The sequence below is a fragment of the Cryphonectria parasitica genome, assembly GCF_011745365.1.
Source record: "Cryphonectria parasitica EP155 unplaced genomic scaffold M406scaffold_2, whole genome shotgun sequence".
NCBI classification, from domain to species: domain Eukaryota; kingdom Fungi; phylum Ascomycota; class Sordariomycetes; order Diaporthales; family Cryphonectriaceae; genus Cryphonectria; species Cryphonectria parasitica.
Window position 1 is genome coordinate 1,115,526 of NW_024468910.1, and position 22,320 is coordinate 1,137,845.

General features: G+C 46.9%; 4 protein-coding genes across 4 annotated transcripts; 2 read left to right on the top strand and 2 right to left on the bottom strand.

The window, feature by feature from the left end:
* Positions 1 to 4,815: 4,815 nt before the first annotated feature.
* Positions 4,816 to 10,848, top strand: M406DRAFT_71392 (uncharacterized protein; the record flags this gene model as incomplete). The annotated part of the gene is made up of 10 exons (XM_040925421.1): positions 4,816 to 5,455; positions 5,781 to 7,031; positions 7,164 to 7,438; positions 7,523 to 7,564; positions 7,694 to 7,930; positions 7,970 to 8,291; positions 8,562 to 9,426; positions 9,651 to 9,874; positions 10,010 to 10,686; positions 10,732 to 10,848. 10 exons carry the CDS (start codon positions 4,816 to 4,818, stop codon positions 10,846 to 10,848), a joined length of 4,650 nt encoding a protein of 1,549 aa, XP_040779300.1.
* Positions 10,849 to 11,033: 185 nt separating this feature from the next.
* On the bottom strand, positions 11,034 to 11,538 carry M406DRAFT_71393 (uncharacterized protein; the record flags this gene model as incomplete). The annotated part of the gene is made up of 3 exons (XM_040925422.1): positions 11,034 to 11,345; positions 11,398 to 11,410; positions 11,471 to 11,538. The coding sequence occupies 3 exons, from the start codon at positions 11,536 to 11,538 to the stop codon at positions 11,034 to 11,036; spliced, it is 393 nt and encodes a 130-aa protein (XP_040779301.1).
* A 2,624-nt stretch (positions 11,539 to 14,162) lies between these two features.
* Positions 14,163 to 14,671, top strand: M406DRAFT_44482 (uncharacterized protein; the record flags this gene model as incomplete). Its single annotated transcript, XM_040924250.1, has 2 exons — positions 14,163 to 14,357; positions 14,411 to 14,671. Coding segments are annotated over 2 exons (456 nt in total), but the record flags the coding sequence as incomplete, so codon positions are not given.
* A 4,709-nt stretch (positions 14,672 to 19,380) lies between these two features.
* SET-8 (histone-lysine N-methyltransferase activity/ cell cycle) lies at positions 19,381 to 22,253 on the bottom strand (the record flags this gene model as incomplete). Its single annotated transcript, XM_040925423.1, has 2 exons — positions 19,381 to 19,443; positions 19,611 to 22,253. 2 exons carry the CDS (start codon positions 22,251 to 22,253, stop codon positions 19,381 to 19,383), a joined length of 2,706 nt encoding a protein of 901 aa, XP_040779303.1.
* Between the last annotated feature and the right edge of the window lie 67 nt (positions 22,254 to 22,320).

Below are 22,320 nucleotides of genomic sequence, written 5' to 3' on the forward strand. Positions count from 1 at the left end.
TCCGGGCCGAGTTTCTGCTTAGAAGAAAGGTAACGAGTAGCAAAGGTGAAATGCTTATCAGACTGATATAAGTAGGTGCTTCCTCTAAATTCAATAAGGATAGCAACATGGGCTCCGGTCAAGCGATAAAGCATATTAGCCTTTTTCATTAAACCTTTCTTCCGATTCCAGAAGCCTTTTTTAGCGTCCTTAAAGCCCCTTATTTTTAGCATTATTGAAATAACTTCAGGAATAAGAAATAAGATAGGGAAAGGAAAATTAGATTTGGAACTGCTCTTAGAAGATGTAAGGAAATAAGCTATGTAAATGAAAATTCAGATTTGAAACTCATGCTTCTTATATACATAGTTTTTCTTATAATTTGAATAGCAATATTATATATAGCATTGCTCTAGATTTGAATTGTTAAGCTATTCGAACTACTAAGCTATTTCACTACTAGCCACTCGACCGACCCTTAAGCCACTCGACCGACCCCTAGGCCACTCGACCGACCCCCAGGCCACTTGATTCTCAAAAAGTTATTTAATCCTCAATTAATAAGCTATATATTTTTCAAACAAATTTAAAAAATCTTTATAAGAATACTATTAATCGAAAACTTAAATAAGCTATCAAATCATTTCTTTCTTTTACTTATAACTATATAAAATAGTTGCTTAACTTTTCATTTTTATTTATATATAATCTGCTATTGCGAAAAGATTTACAATTATATTTAAGCACTCTATTCTTATAATGGAAACAATAACAGTATACATTTTGAGTTTTAGCATTTTGATCGGAGTATTTCTATGCTATCGCATTTTGACTTTGATTTTACCACCAGTTTTTCATTATCTCAAATGCTTAATATTACGCTTTCTCATTCTATCAGTCTTTATCCACTCCAAACGCTTTATTACTTTAATTCGATTGCAAGCTCTTCTAATACTGTTATACTTTGCACTGAATATAACTATTCTTTGTATCAAGAATGAAAACCTTCAAAGAACTACAGCATTAATGGCTATAGCGAATTTGATCTCCAGTTCTCTTGGTAGCCGGATTAATCCGCTTGCAGATTTCCTTGGAATTTCTCTCCATCTATACTCTCTTATGCATCGCTGAACTGGAAAAGTTGCAATGGCGCATGCAATAATACACACATATTTTATGTTAAAGCAAGCACAGAGCTTAACAAAACAAGCTATTTCAGGGTATCTTGTAAGTTTAATGGAAATATTTGCAATACAAAGCTAATTTTTCGAAAGGCTTTAGAAAGCTTAGCTGCTTTGTTTATTACTACGCTATGGTTTTGAAAACAGTTCTTTATATAGCTTTGGTCAAAGCTACATCTATTCCTCGAACTTATATGCTTAGCCGGAATTATGTAGCATGTATTAAGTCTTGATGCATATCCGAAGATCCTCGCTATTATTACTACTTCGCTCTCGATTTCCACATTTATATATCGCTTATTTCGCATCATATTCTTTCATACTAGCGCATCTATCACTTCATATACAAATCAGAACCAACTTATATAATTCGAAGTTAAGACTAATTAATCTATATCTATTCTTCCAAACTCATATTTTCATATCATCTTTCCAGGAACTCAGCTGCATTATAACCTTTTTCAAAGTTACCCCTTGATAATAATAAGCTATCAAGATAAAGTTTCTGAGATAATAATCTTGATTACATCGATTCCAAAAACAACACATCTGAAAATTGAAACACCAAATATAGTCTTGAAAAAGACAGATACGATTGAGAAGATGCTGAACTTGCTTTCGGAAAAAAGAGGCTTAACTAAAACAACATCGAACTTAGTTTTTTTTATGAATCCAAAGATGCACGCTAAACACTTGTGGGATTTGAGCAAAGGAAAAAAGATATTGCTTGATAATCCATATAGATATGATGCAATTGAGGGGTACGATATTGTAATTCTTCTTGCAGAAGGATGGAGCATTGCAAGAATCTTATCATATATGACTGCTTTAGCTGCACGAAAGGATTACAATAAAAGCGTTGATCCGGAGAAAATATGTTTCCGAGATCGAATACGCTGTATCAACTTATTCTGGTGAGTGAAAGATAATGCTCAAGCTGAATGAGTATAAACACAACTTAGATACTTGCAATTTCTGAACTGAGAGAATATAAGCTTATAAAGCTTCACTTTTTGAGCAGATGCTAACATAAAACAAGTTACTATTTATAGTATAAGCAATATACTCTCAAGCATATAAAAAGATAAACAAAATCTTATTCGAAGATCGCTCTCATTAATCATATATCTCTAACTGCAATGAGCTACAGCGACAAAATATAACGGAGATAGTTCATAATAATATATACAGAGAAACCATACTTCCAAGCAAGAAGGTCATTATAGGTATGAATGAAGATGATTCTTATTTGTTATTCTAAAAGTATATGTAGCATTGGAAAACTTATGCTTTATATCTAACTAATACATTTAGCTTATGAAACTCGAGATTTCCTCAATTTATACTGCAACTTCGCTATTCTTAGCTGTTTCAGAAGCTTAGAAATTGCATTTATTACATTGGAATCTTCTATATAGCATATCAATTTAATTTACTATTTTTAAAGGAACATATTCTTTTTTCCTATCTAGAAATAGTAAAAGATAATTTTATCTAAGAATGCAATGTATATCTAAGTTGTTGTAATATTAGGGGCTTATATTGCTTGAGTTGTAAGCATTTAGATTATCTCTGATTAATTGTAAAGTCTAGAGCTGAAATTTTGCTAAGCTGTGCTTTTATTCTAACTTTCTCAAACTTCCCTTCAGTATATATCATCTACGCACTTATATATATGCTAAGTCTAAATAAAAAAAAGAACTTCTAACTCTATACGCTGCTCTTATTTTGCATTATAAGGTCTTTTGATGGTTTATATAATAGATTCGCTGGCTAAAACTTGTTGGAGCAGAGTGCATTGCTCTTCTTATCACTTTATATATCGCATCAGGTCTCTAGCTCTTATTTGCTTTCTGGTGCAGATAATACGAAGTGAACTATAGAATTGCATTCTACCTTTGTGCTTCCAGCAGCATGCTGGTTCTAATTAGCAACAAACCCTGCAAGCGATCTTATATCTTTTTTTTATTCTGTTTGATCTATCGCCTGAATACTTTGAATGCACGCTTACAAAAAGTCGCTAACCTATACAAGAAAGCTTGATATTTACAGCATAGCGCACTGTATTTAGAAATATCAACCCTCTTATCTTTCTTAATTCATATTCTATAACATAGGATTACCAGCTTATCTAACACTCTTGCTTATTAACTAACAATATCGGATTATATGTATTCTAGCAAGCTAAATCTTATTTACAAAGTAGGTATAAAAGCTAGTAAGTGATAGCAATATTCTAGCTCACTTCAAGATTATATAATGTTGCATGCACGAGTGCTCATCAGATCCTGTATAAGAACAGAGTCAAAGCGATTATCCAAACAGAAAGCACGAACTCGAGATTTTGAATGATATAAGCATTATCTTAGGGTCGATGGCGAGAAAAATTATAGTTACCAGCTTCTTATAACAGTCCAGAGGACGATAACTTATAGTCTGACTCCACCACGTTTGAGTCATCGAAGAACATGAAATCCATAAGGAAAGGCACAGAAGTATGTCTTGTAAGTGAACTGCTCCTTGGTGTTATGACCCATCCAACATGCAGGTCACGAAACCACGAAGGACACCCGAAGTGGACCCCTCTGAGCCCTACGGACACTCCTGAGCTAGATTAGCACTACGGCGTACTATGGGGTTATTGGTTGCGGAGGATCTTGATTACATACGTCAGTCTGTTCAATTAGTTATAAGCAAGCGACAGGCTTTCAAATCCCTCTTGAGACCAAAACAATCGCCCTTGGCTAGATTACATATAAGGCTCAGGCAACATGTAATAGTATGTGCGACATGAGAAGTGCTCATTATTCCGAATTTATTTGAACAGAAGATACAACAGCAAATGAGAGGCATGCAAAGATGACTGAGTACTGGCTCGCATCGCGAATCATATTGTAAACGTGATTATCGAGATTGAAATAATCAAGAAAAGCCATCTCTGTAGCAATCAGCCAAAGCTTTATATGTTAACATGTGCGAGGGCCAGTGAGTCACTGGCCCAGGGCCCGCGCACGGCCCCCAGCTAGCCTCAGCCTTTCTGGCCGTTCGTTCTTCTTTGCTTCCTTCCTTCTGTAGCGTTCCCTCAATTCAGTTCCTTTCCCATATAACACCATGTCCTGCTTCCAGGTCACTTGATTGCCCTGGTTGCATGATGAATGTGAAGTAAATATGACACTCTCCGATACTTATGCAGGAATCCTTGCAAAGTTAATTATCTGGGGCCTGAGCGCTGTGGGTGACAGGCGCTAGCGACGAAAACCCCTGCCAACCCCTGTAAATTCAGGCCCTCGACTCGGTTAATCCCTGCTTTTTCAGGCCCCCCAGGGGGCCCCTGCAGAGCAGGCGCTGACTTATTAGCAGCATTAGCCAGGGTTAGGGGGCGGGTTAGGGTCTGAGTTTCGTGGCCCCCCGATAGCAGCCAGCCCGCCGGGCTGGCTGGGCTCCGGATGCTCCGTGTGGTCCGTGCACGCGCCCTCAGGATATATCCTCGGATCCTGAGAATTCTTCTGGACCCTCCTCCTTTCTCTTTCTCTTTCTTCCTACAACTATCTGCCACGAACGGCTCGTTTTTCTATCTTGATTATGCTCGCACCTATTGGTGCCAACTTGATTCCCGATACCACAAGGAACTGAACCCACCCGGCCGCCAAGGAAGATGCCGCCCAAGCAGGCGGTCAAGGAGAAGGCGGCGGCCGCCCCGAAGAGGAAGAGAGCCCCTGCGAAGAAGAAGAAGGGGGGAGGCACAGGCGAGGCCCACGTGGAGGAGGACGAGGATGAGCAGGGTCAGCCGGGCCCCGCCACCCCTGCCGCTTCCGCCGGCCCCTCCTCGGGATCCGGCATACCCTCCTCGCACATCACGATCACCTTCCCGCCCGGGTATATGGAGGGATCACCCAGGAAGCTGCCAGCCGTGCCGGACCTAATCCAGTTCCCGGAGAAGCTGACGAACGCGCAGCTGAAGGCGGAGCTGGCCAGCACCAAGTCTCTATGCTGGAAGTACGACCTGCTGCTGAACTACGGCTTTCTTCCTATGAACGAGATCTATAATAAGGATGGGACTGCCCTTCGCCTGCCCTGGTGGGATGAGAAGCCGGATGCCCTCGCTATGGTCCAGCATGAGTCCCGGGCCCCGACCAAGGATGAGGTCAAGAATAACGCCAATTTTATTGGCAAGAAGTATGCTGGCGTCACCCTCTTCTACCCGCTGATATCGACAGGCCTGGCGAATGAGCCGCTGGGCGAGGTCCTCGGGCTCCAGGAGGTCCGCTATGTGTATATGCACCAGACTTGTGTAGGTAAGTATCAGACCAGGCCTAAGCAAGGACCAGATCCCGGGTATTGGGTCAAGTTGAGTTGGCACCGATCGGTGCCAATACCCTCTCCTTTCCCCCTTTCTCTGGCAGCCCCTGTGCACGGGTGCACGCCTTCTCTTCCTTTCCTTTCCTCCCGAGATGGCACCTATTGGTGCCAATCTCCCCCCCAAAATCTCCGCCTGGCACCCAGATAGGGCCAGCCAGGACTGTTCTCCCTGCCCTCATCCGCACCCATCGGTGCCAACTCTCCCAATATCATCCCTCCTAGGACCGCGGACGGTATAGGCTGACCTGCTCCCATCTACAGCTTACAAGTTCTTCGGGCCCCTCTGCAGGGCCAAACTGCTGAAGTTTTGGGGCCACGAGCACACGCAGGCCGACGCGTTCAAGCAGTATACTGAGCTTGTCGAGGGCTTCAGCAACGCCAAGATGCGGTCGATCTGCCGCGGGGTGCTCGAGGACGAGAAGGAGCCGCTGCAGCTGATCCGGAATGGCGATATTGGCCTGTCCCAGCCCGAAAAGATCAACGTGAACGCCACAGCAAATATGGCGGTGCTGAAGTATCTTGCCCACTGCCCTACGGGCCTCTTCCCGGACGCTGAGGGCACCAAGCGCTACACCCGCTACAAACCCTCCAAGGATAAGCTATGGGGATTCTCCTTCGACGACATGTTTCGGGGTGTCAGCTCGTACATCGCATGCCTGCGCCAGCGGTTCGCCTCCAACATGACCAGCACCAAGAAGGCAGGCGGCCTGGACTCGATAAAGATGCCGATGCTCGGCAAGTCGCGCATCAACTACTACACCAGGGCTACGGCAGCCCAGTACAGCCGCTTCCTCGAAGACGACTCGAACGACATCCCCGAGAACCTGGCCGCCCAGTCTGTCGTAACCATAGCCGAGGAGTTCCGCCGCCTACAGAGCAAGCTGCCGCGGGACACAGACCTCGAGAAGACCGGAGAGCTCTACGAGCGGCTCTGGCGTCGCACCGGCTTTCTGGCTATGACGGCCAAGTACAACCGGATTAACCGAGCTGCTGCAAGCATAGCCAGGGCAGGCAAAGGAAACCGCCGCCTGGAGATGCTGGACGCGATGGATAACATTCCCCCCATCGACTGCCGCAGCGTCCTTGCTCTTGTAAACGAGATCTACAACCGTGGCCTGCTCGCGAGACCTACTGTTACCATGATCGAGAACGAGCTCGTATACGAGACGTTCCAGGCCCTGCTGACTGACACCATCAGCATCGAGCAGTACATGGCGACGCGTGAGCGAGATGGCGATCTCCTGGAGGAGGCTGTCAGCGGGTGCCTGGTGGACACGGAGCAGACAGCCCGGATGCGAGCAGAGGGCGTCCCGGCCGCCGAGATCTACAGGCAACAACTAGTCGAGTGCCACGCCCTGCTGGGACTCCTGCCGGCAAGACTGCCTGCCGAGGTCACATTCGTCGAGGCGCTGAAGGGCCTGAGCATGTACGCAGAGGGCATGGAAGGCAATGAGAAGTACACCGACCTGCGCCTCTGCTGGGACCTAGATGAAGAAGGAAAGGCCAGCACACGTTCGCCCTGAAGCCCTTCCAGGTTGTAGGTGAGTTGAATCCTGCCCTGGGTTGGCACCTATCGGTGCTAATTCCCCCCTGGCTCCTCCGCACCCATCGGTGCCAACTCCCCTCTACTAATATATTTCCCAGATGTCTTCGCGCTGCGCATAATGGTCAAGAGTGCTATGCAGGGTGCCCTGCTTGCTAATAAGGTCGGGACTGGGAAGACGCTGGTCTTTATGGCAGAGCGGTACGAGTTTATCAAAGAGCGCCTGAGGAGCCTGGACAAGCACGGTTTCGACGAGGATAACGACTGCTCATCAGAACTGCCCTCGACCATTCCGACTATGCTCATAGCGCCTGCCAACCTGGTCGAGCAGCACTTTAACGAGATCTCGCGTTACTTCCCTGCCGATACTTTCAAAGTGCGCTGCTTCCACAGGTCGACGAGCAACACGAGCCATAATCCTGCAATGCAGCAGGCCGTTATGACATCTAAACAGCTATAGGCCGAGATGGAGGTGGCTGTCGTGCAGGCAAAGACGTCTCTGGTATGCAAATAAAGCGCCTGAGGGGGAGTTGGCACCCATCGGTGCCGATTTATCCCCCCCTTTTCCCCTTCCTCGCATCTATCGGTGCCAACTTACCCTTAAGCATTACTGACGCCCTGTTTCCGACAGAATATGCGCAAGATCTGGATCTTCTTATACTCGACGACTGTTTTTCGCCTGCTCAGAAAGGAATGGGGAATGACTTATGTTATCGATAAAACTAGGTTGCCCTATGATCACGGCATATGGGAGCTCGATACACATGATATCAGCCCTAGCTACGACGAAGGCCAGATCACTCTGATCTGCAAGACGGTCGAGGCCGCGTATTCGGGCTCTGTCTATCCGCTACCCGTGCCTCCAACCGTGCCTGACCCAGACGAAGAGAACGACCCCGCCTACTAGGACCTAGAGCAGGCGGCTATGGCAGATACTGACAATGCTGCCCCAGGCCCTGCAGAAGAGGGCGGCAGAGCTGCGGCAGAGGCAGATGTCGCCGAGGTTCGCGAGGTTCCTACAAGTGTCTGCAACCGTCTCTTGAAAGAGTGGCTGGAGGCCGGCAATCCCACTATGCGCGATGTTGATGGCAAACAGGTCCAGATGCAACCCAGGTTCTACCGCAGGTACTGTATGACCCGTTTTCCAGAGGGGTTTTACTTCCAGCATATCATCCTGGACGAGTGCTATACCGTGTGCAATTACAATACCGGATGGTCGCGTGCAGTCCGTATGATGATCTGCGCTGCCTACAAGGATCGGCCCGATGCCGATACCAACCCTGCCTCGTTGGTCATGGTCTCGGCAACCCCAGCAATTAATTAGCTATCGGACTACTTCGGGCTGGCTGGTCTTTTCTAGGAGAATATGAACCTGCCCTGCCTGGGTTCCTGCTTTAAACCAGAGTCGCCGCTGGATAAGGATGGTTGTCTGCAGGGGCTCTCTGACCGCATCAGCGACATACGCAAGAAGGAACTGAGCGATGCTGCTGCCTCTTGAGGATGGGAGTGGTGGTCGCTGATGCTCACCCACCGATACCGCGACGAGACCCGGGACCTTGTCCGCAAGATCCTCAAGTGTCTCGGCATGCGCCGCGGCATGAACACGATCACCTATCTCCCCGACTATGCGGACGGAACACCATGGCTTGTCTGTCCCGGCGACGGTATCCCCCCGCACTATGTCGAGACTTATGAGGTAGGGCACACTATACTGAAGCCAGCGGTGGATCAGTGTATGAACCAGCATTTCCGCAATTTGGCTATAGGCGAGGATGAGGACGCAGGCACTCATGAGTACATGGTGACTCTGCCCGGGACTGGAGGCATTTCTCAGCAGGAGACGAAAGTCGTCGAGGTAGTCGTGGATACCACCGATAAGGATGACGACGACACCGGAGCCCGCTTGGACGGAGGCCTGTTGCGTGTCCTTATAATCGCCTCGATCTGTTGGCTGAGCTACGAGGCCATGACCTGCGAGGACTATGTGGGTGCCTGCAGTGAAGAGGACGCTATGATGGACCTGGTCGCTGCTGATGAGGCGGGCGACTCCGAGTCTGCCAAACGGGCCAAGGCCCGTGAGACTACTGCACAGAGGGTGCGCGGCCAGGATGGCGGACCAGTTACTTTCGGCGCCGAGCACACAGAGGCTGTCCTCCAAGGCACGGGCGATTCGGGCCTCTCGTACCTTCAGCTGCTCGGCTATGGCGACAACCCCTTCGACTTCATCCCTACAGAGCGCAAGGCTGTCTTGAGCCGCGTTTTGTGCAAGTCACCGATCAATACATGCGTGCTGGAGATCGTCGCCCAACGCGCTGCTAAAGGCGAGAGGACCCTTGTGATGGTGGCCACCCTGTGGGAGCAGCTGTAAGTACTAACTCGGATAAGGTTGGCACCGATCGGGTGCCAACTTCTCTTTTATTTTCCCGCTATTCCCCCGAGTTGGCACCCATCGGTGCCAATTACCCTTTATTTTCCCGCTATTTCCCCCCAGATGGCACCTATTGGTGCCAACTCCCTTTTTACCCCCTGTTCGCACCGATGGGTGCCAACTCCTCCTTCTTTATAGTTCCGAGCTGACAAAATCGTAGGCTGTTGGTTGCTATCCTCGAGAAAGCCTGCCTGTCGGTCGTCTCTATCCGTGCAGTGATGACAGCAGCAGAAAAGTCTGCTGCCATTGCTAAATTTAACGATCCCGGCTCCAATCTCAACGTCATGGTGCTCAACCAGCGCTGTGGCTCGGCAGGCCTAAACCTGCACTACTGCTGTAACTATGGCATCCAGTTGCAGTACCCTTGGAACTTCGGCACAGCGGGTCAGATGCGGGGGCGGGTCGTCCGCGTCGGGCAGACCAAGCCCGTCACCTAGACTGTGCTGCGCACCTCGGATTCTATCTACGACTTTCAGGAGTATAAGGCCGCGGCCAAGGAGGTCTAGTCTCTGGTTACAGAGCTGCAGTTCCCAGAGTGGCTTGAGGAGTACTCAGGGCTGCGTACACTCGTGGCATACGATGTCCTGCGGGTCATGTGGAGCCAGCCGTTCAATCGGTTTACCTGGGAGAAGATATACCCTGTGGATATTCAGGACTTCAACTCGGTGGAGACCCGCATGTTCGGCAAGTTCTACCGGCTGCTGTCCAGATTCTTGCTGAGCATCGATCCTAGCGAGATCGACAAGGAGGACCTCTACAGCCTTCTCGCGGGCCTGGATCGGTTCTTAGATGTTTTGCCTTTCGTATATGCGGAGATATGCGAGAAGGAGGGAACGTCGGACGATGACGAGCTGAGCTTCGAATACCTGAGGGATATGATCGCGAGCTGCCAGGATGAGTGGGTCAGCAAGAAGCGCAAGGGATTTGCGACGCACGAGTTCGGCAGTGTCAGCAAGAAGCGCAAGGTGGTCGATCATGTGGCTGAAGAGGCCAAGAGGGAGGAGAAGGCTGAGAAGGCCGAGAAGGCCAGGAAGGCTCGCGCCGCTAAGAAGAAGAAGAAGGAGGCTGCGGCCGAGGTTGCTACGGAGACCTCGGAGTACCAGCCGGACGAGAGCAGCAGCACCAGCAGTGATTCTGCAGGACCCCCCTCCCCCACCCCTACCGGCACATCGTTGTCGGCGCCTGACTCGCTGGAGGTATGATTCTATGCTGTCTATGCTGGCTGCTCTGTTGGATGGTAGAATCTTTGCGCTGTTTTTTTCGTTAGTTCATATCTAAGTCCGCACAAAGGCGCGGGCGAGGCCCATAACCTGGGCCGTTTAGATACCCAATCGATGCTTTCCCTGTATTGGCCTTAGGTGACATCGATAGGTGCCAAATTCCTTATTTACCCCTCAACACTCATCGATGCCAACTCAACATGCCTAAGGTTACGATACGCTAGAATCAGTCCTCCTTTAGAATGGCTGCTCGGCCCGCTAGGTATCAGCAAGATCCCAAGTAGAAAGAAAAACAAGACAAGATGGTGGCGATTGCTTATTATCTACCGACCGATTCTACCATCACAGTTCTTCTCCTCCACGATGCCTACATTCTCGAAGAAGTTGCAAGCCCCACAACCTAGCTCCTCCTTCCCAGGCACTATGAAGCATCCATACAGCATGCCCCGCTCATGCCACTCCTCTCGACAATTCTTGCACTTCTGCACCGTCACGCCTCGGCTCTGTATCAGGAGGCCACGCAGTGCACACTCATCATTCAGGAAGATCTTTACATGGTCCTTGATATCGGTGTCTGCACCGATGTAGACGTGCACATCTCTGGCAGGCATGCTAAGCAGCCGGGTAATGATTTCCTGCGATACCGTGTTAGAATTCTTTCCTACGGGGCATGTGTGATTGACTTACATTGTCCTTGTACCTTTCCTAAAGGTAGGCCTGAATCACGGGGTCGGAGAGCTTGAACCTCCACTTGGCATACGCGGGGTGGGTATTGCCCTGATCGACGGCCTTCTCGGCGAAGATGATTTTGATCGTAGCGATATTCATTTTCTAAATTTTTTTTTTTTTTTTTTGGCAGAATTAGCATTCGAACTCATGACCTTCTTGAAATAATTAATCAAAGTTGCTCGCCCTGCCGACTGAGCTACACTTGTAATACCACACTTGTGGTCGGTGAAGAAAGATGTATTGTTTGATCCTATATGCTCAACAACATATGCAGAGTTGTGGCAATATGCTTCCCTCTATACCCACAATAGCAACTCGCACCATAAGAGAACGAAAATGACAATCAAATCGAGCCATGCAACAGCAATTCACAAAACAAAGTATCATCGCGCCTCAGTTGATAAAGGTCCCATATGGGTAGAATCGTTATGGGCTTTGGGCTTTGCTACTGCAATGTTCGTCAGCGCAATTGGAATGCTTTTCATACTGCCACGAGCACCAAGTAAACTTTTTATAAAAGGTCCTAATACGACCGCCTATCACTAACTGCACGGATGATATTGACATATATGGCTTGTATATCCATCCATGTAGCTCGAGGCCTTAGTTCTTCAAGTGCTGTGCTGAATGTTGGTTCCTAATAATTAGTTTCCTAGGATTCACTGTTCCTGTGATCTATTTTATGACCTGCATAAGTTATGATTTTCGGAAAGGGGGTATTCCCTCAAATTCCTTTGTTAGATCCAGGCTCTATTTCTGTATCTATAGAGCTCTAGTGTATTCTAACCTTATGAGCGAAGTTTATTAACCAGCCAGACCCCGAAACTACCATACAGCCATACTAGCATTGATTCTCCGAACGACCCTCCAGAAAGCATATGCATTACGCACAATGCAACTGCTACAGCGTATGGGGCCGAAGAGCTTTCCTGTCTAAGGGGAACATAGAGTACATAAGCTGTACTTTTCCCGTCCCAGCTAGGAGATATGTCGCTTAAGTGCTTTCCTTAACGAAAACAAGATTAGAAGACAATTTTAATAGGTTTCTAGAAATAGTCTCTACTTACCTTCAAAGTCTTTGACTTTTTTGACAAGCGATTCGGGAATTGTCTTATTATACTTTTCGACAATAGAATGTGTGATCACAGGATCCACATTGTTCTCTAAGCTGGTTTCAGCTGCTGTTGTAGATATGTTAGAACAACATGTGTTAAAAATACATGATGAAACTACTTGCCATTGTGTCGCCGGAGAAGCGCTAGCTGGTCTAGACTCAAAAAGCCGCCTTGTTGGAGTTGGTCAAGGTCTTTCCCGTATATCACAAGCTTGTAGGCTTTGTTCGACTTGATATTGGTTTGGTCTTGTCCTTGAAGCAAGGCCTTCAAGATTGATGCCAAAGCTTTCAAATCCATTGATTCTAGCCTGATTTCTTCCTGGGGAAAGAAAAGGGGGGGGGGGGGAATGGAGTATAAAGTGCAAAGTTTTGATATCGACAGGTGACAAGAGGGGGTTATATAGTGCTGAAAATGCATTTCACCCTGTCGCAAAAGCGATCGCCTGTGCATCGACACTAGTATACTCCATATCTCTTCACACGCCTTTAGTCAAATTCGAGGTTGCAGTCAGCATGCAGCTACTTAAGTGCTTATCGCCCGCAGCATTCAGGCTCTAGCTCTGCAAAGTAAAGCAGGCACTTGCAGGTCAATCTATCCTGGTTCTCGTTCTCGCCTCGCAGCTTGGCCTCGGACAGCGCTGATCAGACCGCGTTTGGTCTTAGTACTCCGAGCAGAGTACCATCTGCAGGATTTTCTCAGGCTCTCCCAGGTAGCGCAGAGCGCTTTGCCATCCCTTCTGATCTCACTTTTCAAAGCTTGAGTAGAGCATGAGTTGATGAACTAAGATTCTCCAAGGGAAACAGGGGTAACTGACAAAAGGTCGGGTGGAGACCGTCTTTCATAGTAGTGATCCTACCTTTGGCCCTTGTCCTCGGGCGGAAGTATGTACTTTAGTACTGCAAATTGAGCGTGCAGGGATTCCCGGCAAAAGGTGTCCCATCCCGGGTGGCTACTGTAGTAGTGGCGCTGCACCTACATTTTGTCATCTTCCGAACTACCAGAGCGTCATGGCCCCTGCAAAAGCCCTGGTCCACATTGATGGATTCGGGCATCAGACGCCGATCAGCAGGGGACTGCCCTGGTCGGGAGAACTGTAGTTACTTTTTTCATCCTGACTCCTTTCTAATTCCACGGAGCTTGGAATCTTGATGATCTTTTCAAACTGACCACAACCTCTTACCCGATCTTTCTTCCTTCCATCCGTACCCTTTTCCGCGAAATAATATGGCAGGAATGCTTCCAAGCTCCGTACATCTGACTAGCGACACGATCTTCATGGCTGATAATTTGGCCAATCAGAGTCACAAGATTTCCAAGTCTGTCTTCGTTCACCGCAAGCTAGGAATATTGCAAGATGCCAAGTTGGATAGTTGGAGCAAAGTGACTGAGAGTAAGCACGGCCCTATCTGTCTTGAGAACTGTAATGCCTGGGCTCATAGAATTCTAGATCGATTCGTTGGAAATGCACAAGCGTACTGGCACAAAGCTGGTCAGGCCAGTTATGCTCAGTCCAAGTGTGTGTGCAGAGCTGAGGATGGATGTGTTGAGGCCTGCCACAACCGCGTTATGCGGTATGAGTGTTATGACACGAACTGCAATGCTGGGGAGATGTACTGCCAGAACCGGGCTTTCCAGAGCCTTGTTCAACACAATGTGGAAGTCATTGAGACTCCAGATCGTGGTTGTGGCGTGCGCAGTAATCAGTGTTTTGAGCCCGGCCAGCTTATATTGAAATATACAGGAGAAGTTGTCACAAGGGCTGAATGTGAGCGCCGTATGAAGCAAGAGTACAAGAATACCCAAGTAAGTTATAAATGGAAAATGTACAATAAAGCATCAACACTAATTTACTTTAGTGCTATTATTTCATGGCTTTTGATCAGAATCTAATTATTGATGCCACCAATGGCAACATAGCTAGATTCGTAAACCATTCATGCGATCCGAATTGCCGGATGGAGAAATGGATTGTACGCGGCCTACCGACAATTGGCCTTTTCGCAGGGAACAATCGGATCATGGCAGGGGAGGAGCTGACGTTTGATTACGATTTCGATCCATTCTCAACGAAGAAACAGAAGTGTCTATGTGGAAGCGCAAATTGCCGTGGCGTTCTTGGCCCAAGACCATCGAAATCTTCCAAGAGCGAGACGAAAGCTATGGAGGCGACTGCAACTGAAAACGATGGAAAACGCAACTTGGAAGCACTCAATCGCGAAAAGGCTGCGACAAGTGCCAGAAAGAAGCATACGAGAAAGGTTGTGAGCGGTACGCGATCTCGGAACATACATACTACCGGGGCTTTCAAGACGACGGCAAATAGAATCTCAGTCGCCGCGAAAGTACATCTCTCTGCCTTTCGGTCGAAGAAACTCCCCGCATCTGATCCGCTGTATGTGACTCTATTCTTGAAAACATATGATCAGCAGCTGATTTCCAGCAGTGATACTTTTCCAAGATCGATTATTACCAGATCCAAAGCAAAAGCGTCGCGTAAGATGACTAGCGATGCGTTCGCATATTTGGCTGAGTCAGTCACGAAGAAAAGCATTGTTGAAAAAGACCTGAAGAATCTACCTAAAAAGGATCCCATGACAAAGACCGGCATCTCTATTCAGAACCCGATCAAGTTCACACTCCAGCCACTAACTTCAAATTGTGATCCTCCCGTTGGGCCCATGCCTTCATCAAGACCATTGCCAACAAAAGGCCTATCTATTATCCCGAAAGATTCGAAAACAGCACCAGTGACACCAACACCGACAGCTGTAACAGCATTGCTACCGCAAAGTTTGCCTCAAGCTGCAAGTATTCAACTGGCTCAGATTCGCTGTTCAGAGCTCAAAGCAGAGCCTGATCCTATCATTATAGCTATAGCACAGAAGGCTATTCAGAATTCTGAAAGCCGAAACTTGATGGAACGGGTGGCTGATGGTAACGCTTCTGCGAATGAATTCGCTTGTTTTGAATCCCTTTGTATTCAGACTGTAGGAGAATCTGCTTGGAACAAATTTTCTGCTAGTTTTCGAATGCAGCAGAAAAGGGGACAGACCAAGGCATGCGGGGAGCGCAGTGACAACACGTCCTAATGCAGAGTCAGACTGCTGTATTTTGTAATTTGTTGTATGTTGTAGATATTGATGAATTCTAATCACAATAAACTATCTACTATGATCCACCTATTGCTGCTAGCATCTATATCTCAGCTATGTATTCGCAATGTCCTCTTCTGCGCCTTCCAAAGCAGGGTAATGTAAAATATCTTCTGTCACAGTGAACAGTGTGCTGGTTGGCCAATGAGAGGAGAATAGTTCGATAACAAAGTCATCTCAGGTTATAAATCCAGCTACTGCCCACCTTACTGTTGAGTTTATCCCCTTTCACTAGAACACATACATTCTTTCAATAAAAAAACACGGTGAGCAATTACTTAAGAAATCTTTGCATCAGTGACGGGACTGAACATTAACTTAGGTCGACACTACAACATACTCGTAGACTTAGAGTAGCAAAACACGGATGAAGACTGGCAAGATACGAAGAAGGAATGGCGAGATACAAGAGATGGAGGGTGAAATCGGAATTAAGGTTACTGTAACCACAGTATATGAAACAGTTGCGAGATGTGCATTTCCTGAGCAGGATATAACATCATTTGAGCCAACAAGCTGCATTGAGTCCTCAAAGGACAGGAACCAAAGCAGGGGCAGACCTAGCAGATTGGAGAAATCCCATGATGTTCTAAGCAGATTGTGATATTTTGGAGCGTAACCTGATTGCTTTGATTGGAGGCAAAATATTATAATTCATTTCAGATATACCTGGCCTGTTTCTATCAATAAAAAAAGTCATATTCTACGCTATCCTTGAAGCATGCTTATTCTGGTACAGAGAAGATTGATTATCAAGTCTTTAAGCCAGCATGTAATCCTTATTTGCTCTGTAAGTAGTCCTGCAAACGGCCAAGTGCCGTGGTCCATTCTGCATAGAAACGGGCTCTAAGTCAAGTTCCGGAAACAACTTCTGTATAAATAAATCAAGAACAGAACACACATAGTTGGAGATCGATTTGAAAAACACTTTGTGTGGCAACAAGTCCTTGCAGTAGGAAGGACAGAATGAAATATTCTGAGAATTGTCTAGCTGCCAGAAAGATAAGAAGCTGCACAATTATGAGCTCCAAGTGCGAGGAGAAATGCTGGTACAACTTGTGGTGACTTCCTAGACAGGATTATAGTTATTGAATAGAAGTTCGAGGTTATAGGTCCATAGTGAGACCATATAGGGGGCATTGCCTGGTTATATTACTGGCAAATCTTCAATAAAGCATTATGTATCTTGAACAAAAAAACTCAACCTTATCCTTTATCTGGGAATATGCTAAGACACTGCAGCATTTCCAAAGCCTATGCAAGTGCTGCTCCCACTTCGAAAGCATATTAAACTTGCATACCAGCCTCCTAGCTCTAATCCTTGCTGCTTGGATTAGTCCGGAACTATAGTAGCTGTTTTGCAGTATAATAGCTAGTTCGTGCCTTGGCTTCTCATCAAATCTTACAGATAGTGCAACAAGCTGCCGAGATAGCTCGTTGCAGCTTCTAATGCCGGTTCAATGCATCAGCAAGCAGGACCCACCCAGGGGATCATGTTCCGCATTGTCTAAAGAGACGCTGAACTACTCGAGGGAAGAAACGGAAGTAGTGGGTGACTAGAGACAGTGATGAGGATTGTATCATATGCATACTGCAGTCAAAGCTATCCTTGTTAAACCCTTCACCGTGTCTGATCAGCAGCGTACGATCAGCAGCGCCTACCAATCAGGAAGCTGGGCAATATGCAAACTTCAATAACAGATCTTCTATCCCTATTGCTAGCTTTTCTTTTCCTTGCGTCCGTCCCCCTGCTTTTGGTGGTTGTTGCTTCACATACGCCACCACCTGATTATTATCAGCTCGGCTAGCTTGCATAAGCGCTATCACTATGTCTCTAGCTTCAGAAGCATACAGTTCTAGTCTACATACATTTCCATCATTCACCCGGGGATTGCGCATGTATTCGGAAGTAAATAAAGTAGTATAAATGGAGAGGTCTCTGCATAAAATACATTTCTTGACAAGGCTCTGCATAATGTGCAATTTTAACAAGGTATGTCCAGATTTTGAAGATATAAGCAAGTGTAGCTCAACTAATATAATAATACAGATATTGTATGGCTGCAGTCACTGCCTCACTCAAGCCGCAGAGTGGTGTCTTGTGTATCGCACTAAACATCGCTGTAGAGTAAGGAATACTATACATAAGCAGTTTAAGGGCTGGGAAAATAGTAGTATATATTGCTAATACCGATATCTTTCCTAACTAATTTTATCCAGACAATTGCTGTCGATATCTTGCGCCAGTTGCCTCAGTACCATAGGAAAGCATGATCAACCGTCAAGGATCGAATAGTTTGCCTAAGGAAGGAAATAGTCCTGGAGAGTCAATGTCGTATACTGTTGAAGTATCTAATAGGGTAGTTCGTGGGTTCTGGGTCTTCGGTTAAGGACTTATGCAACCCAAGCGTGCTGGTATTATAGGCAGCAAATGAGATCCACATACGCAAAAGAGCCAAGGGGGGGAGGGGACATATCTTGACCCTGTTCAGAGTATTCAAGACCGAAAAGAGAAGAGAAAGATATATGCTTGTTACTGTCTGACGGAAAAAAGGAGTGGGAACTGTATAGTTGCCAATTGCTAGGACGTTAATTTTATCTGGTGCGACGATGCCTTAATCTGTAAAATTATCAAGTCTGACATGACTTCGCTCCAAGAGACCACATTCTTTCTCCCTCTCCCCCCCCCCCCCCCCCTCAGGATTCTAAGATCAACAATTTAGGATAATCAAGCGATATCACCGAAAGTTTCGGTCGCATATGCTCATATATTGATGCAATTCTAGCAATCGAGCGATCATGCTCTTATGTACCGACGTGTTTCCCCAATATATTGCAGCCTCGATCAGAAGAACGACTCGTATAGGCAGTCCGCAACCCTTCGCGGCTGTCAAGATGCCAATACGGGCAGGCAGCTCAGAGTGTGAGCTCAGGCTGGAAATTACAGCAAACAAGATTGAATATCTCGCAAGGGAGTTATTCGGAGCCCATACAGAAACAGAAGCAGGAATACGCTATGTATATCTGATGGGCCCGATGTCTACAAGCGCTGTCCCTTATCCCAGCCTGATGCTGAGAGGATGTTGTCCTGCAGCAGTCTTTGAGATATTTGGCAAGGAAATTGCTAGCGATGTCAGGATATAGTTAGGCATAACAGTCTGAATAATAGAGGTAGCGCTGCGCCTGCTCAGTGAATGCTTTTGGATTGCAGAATGGGCGAGAGTGGAAGTGGCAATAGCAGTAGCAATAATAAGAATCTGCATGTTGTTCTCTTTTCTTAAATTGATAGTATTATGCGTAAAGAGAGGGTTAGCAAAGAACCAATGTGAAATATTTAAAGTACAAATGCTTGGAGCTAGCGCAAAAGGAATTTCGCAAATATGGAAAGCGGTTTTCGCAATTTCCACTTATGGAAAACAGTTTTCAATTGGTTAGAAATGTGTCCATAATTTTATTTAAGACTAGAGTATAAATAATGTTCTTACCAAGTCTTTTGTATCTACTTTGCTCTCTAAGTTTAAGGACAAGAAAATGCCTAGCCACGCTGACAGAGAAGTAGTTGCGGCCGGACACCAGCTCGGCGTTGAGCCCGGTTCTCCGCGCTCGACACGGAGAGGTCAAAACGCAAGACAACAATCATCTCCGGAATCTGAGCCAGTGAAGCAGGCTGGAACCTAGATGAAGGTGCCCCAGTAGCTGGATATGGTCATTTTAATGACGGGAGCCCCGAGGAAGAGCTCTAAGTGTATTAAGCTATCTTATATGCAGATATGTCAAACTTTCTTAGTAACACTTATTGGGGAAAAGCTCTTTGATAATCTAAATAAAACTTGCGATCAACGTTATTCACAGTTAAGGTATTATACTAGTACAGAGTTCAACACTCTTTTGACTTAGCACATACATAGCATATTGGCCGTCCGTCTCCCTCACCATACCATATGGTAATCTCAGTTCCATGTTGAATATCACAATGTGCTTTCACACCCAACATGTAATACCCAGAAACTCTCATGCGATTCATCTTTGCCATAGCATGCCCTTCGCATGCATGGTTCATGAGACGGAAACAGTTGCCATGATCAGTGCAGTCAATATCACAATCCACGAAGTCTACAGCCATGTCGCCAGAAACTGTGCCCTTCTGCACAAGTTTCCCTGTGAGGAAGCCAAGAAGCTCACCGCTCTTGTAGACAGTAGCCCCTTTCTGATCACCGAATGCTTCAATTCCAAGGCCCTTCCCCTGAAACCTTCTGATTCGCAGTTTAGACGTTGGCAGTCCTGTGCGATAGCAGTTGCAAGGGCGCTCAGATGTTCGATTTTGACAGAGCTCGCACTGCTCTTCATTGGGTGGTATCAATGTAGGATTTGGCGCGCCATTGAAATCCGACTCAACGTACGAATTTCTCGGAATCGAGTGAACTGGCTGAAGATTTGACAATAGCTCTGCTTCAGTCATATCATAGATGAGGATGTTTCTGCTTTCCCAAACGAAACTGATATCGTCAGATCCAAGGGACTCTTGAAAGGCCTTCCCGGCACAGCAGATGCGTGTGATGTAGTCTTCCTCCTCAGCAAGACGATCATGAAAATAGCGTAACTCAGCATCATTCAGATACTTCTGCATCTGACTTGTACTAAGATTTTGAGGCAGAAAGCATAACAATCCCTCGAAATTTCCGCAGAATGTCGCCCACTGGTTGCCCTCTTGGCGATGTCGATCGAAGTCCTTACTGCTCAGCCGATACTCTTTCAACATCTTCCTCTTCACTGTGCTGTCTAGCCGCTGGCGGCCAACTGCCACCTTCGCACATTGCTTTGCGAACGTATGTTGATGGAGTCGCTTGGTGGTCCTGTATCGTTGCTCGCCTTGAATGATCATCTTCAAGCAATAGACTGCGTTCTCGAGAGTACCGTGTGACAGCTGAACGAAGGCGGTGTCCGCAGGATCAGGCTCCCTTTTCGCTTTGACCAAATCACAGAATTGCTCAATCGCAGCTGGGCTACGAATAAAGCGTATCAAATCTGTCAAGCTAGCCCTGGTCTCTGAATCGAGCCGCCTGGAGACATGGTCTAACCTTTGCGATTTCATCACTCGCTCGGATTGCACGGCCTTCGCTTTGCGTTTCGAGCTCGTGTTTGCTGATGCTGTGCTAGCGATTTCCTGGGTTGGCGCTTTAGGTCGAAGAGTTGCTTGCCGCAACGGCTTGACAGGTAGCGAGATGCGTGTCGGCTGGGCTGGCAGATGAGAGCTCGAGCTAGACTGCGTACTAGGAGCAAGGCCACCGACGGTAGCAGCCGTGCTTCTCGCTTCCTCTTCGATATCATCCTGCTGAGGTGCCACCTTCGTGATCGCCGTATTGGAGAGAGAGTAAAGTCCACACACGCAACATGCTTTGGTCGGTCGTAAGGCAGGTTCATCTGGGAGCGTGAAGTTGATCGCGATGGCAAAACAAGTGGTCAGGTTAACCACAGTATGGTACTGTCCGGGCCTTGTAACCACCATGTCGCCCGGCCCAGCACAAACCAGGTCAAATTCGATCCCTGCAGCTCTCAAGACCTCGGGCGTATACATGAGGTTCATATGACGGACCCATTGATCACATTCCCAGTTTTTAGCCTCCTCTTCTGACTGTTTCCGCACAAAATTCTCAAAGGCGACGTTGTGCGATACCCGGACTAATATCCACAACTTATAGCCTGACAGAACTAGGTTGCATGACCAGAGGCCAGCGTCCTCGAAGTGGAATGCTGTGCCGGATTGGGCGTCTCCGAACATCCAGTAAACTGTGTTGACGCCGGGTATTATTGGAAGCCTTTTGAGACCTTCGCCAGGATCCAAAAGTTGTTCAAAGCGCTCAAAAACAAGTTGATCGGGATCCGAACGTCGAAATGCAGGCTGCTCTCCGCTATAGTAAACACATGGTTGTTTTGGGGGTGACTTGGCTAGATCTGTCAAGTAGCCTGGAATCGTGTCTGGTCGTGGTTTTTCCGCATCAGCCACTATAGGAAACTTCCACAAACTCTCCTCTGTGGGTTTCAAACGAAGAAGTCCAGATTCGACACTGTATTTGACATGCGTATGAGCATAGTCTTTAGCAGGACCTTTCACAGCCTTTTTGACTTCAGATGGATTAAAGATATCCATGTCTGAGATGCGAAAGCAGATTTTGCCCTCAACTGCTAGGTGTTGCGCCAGAGTACTTGTCATGTTTGGTCCCATGTCGCGGATCTTCAGTTCCTGCCTCGCCAAGAACAGCTCTGTGCTGGATGAATGATGCGATCCCTGTAGTTCTGGCATGGAGTGTTCGACGCGGCTCCTGCTAAGCAGATGCGTCAATGGTCGCTTGACGCGGTCTCGAATAATGTTTTGGAGAACTAGACAGATAGTCTCCATGGGCGTCGAAGAATTCCACTGGGTTTGTTCCGGGCAATATTGGGCCACGATCTCTTTGTCAATGCGATCAATATTATCGATCACATGTTGTAAATCTTGTAAAAGTTGTCCTTGCATTGTGCCAGAATTAGAATCAGCGGTGATATCCATCCTTGACTCAATGAATCGATGAGAAACAACGAAGTGTGCAGATAGCAAAGGTCAAGTTTTGCTCCGT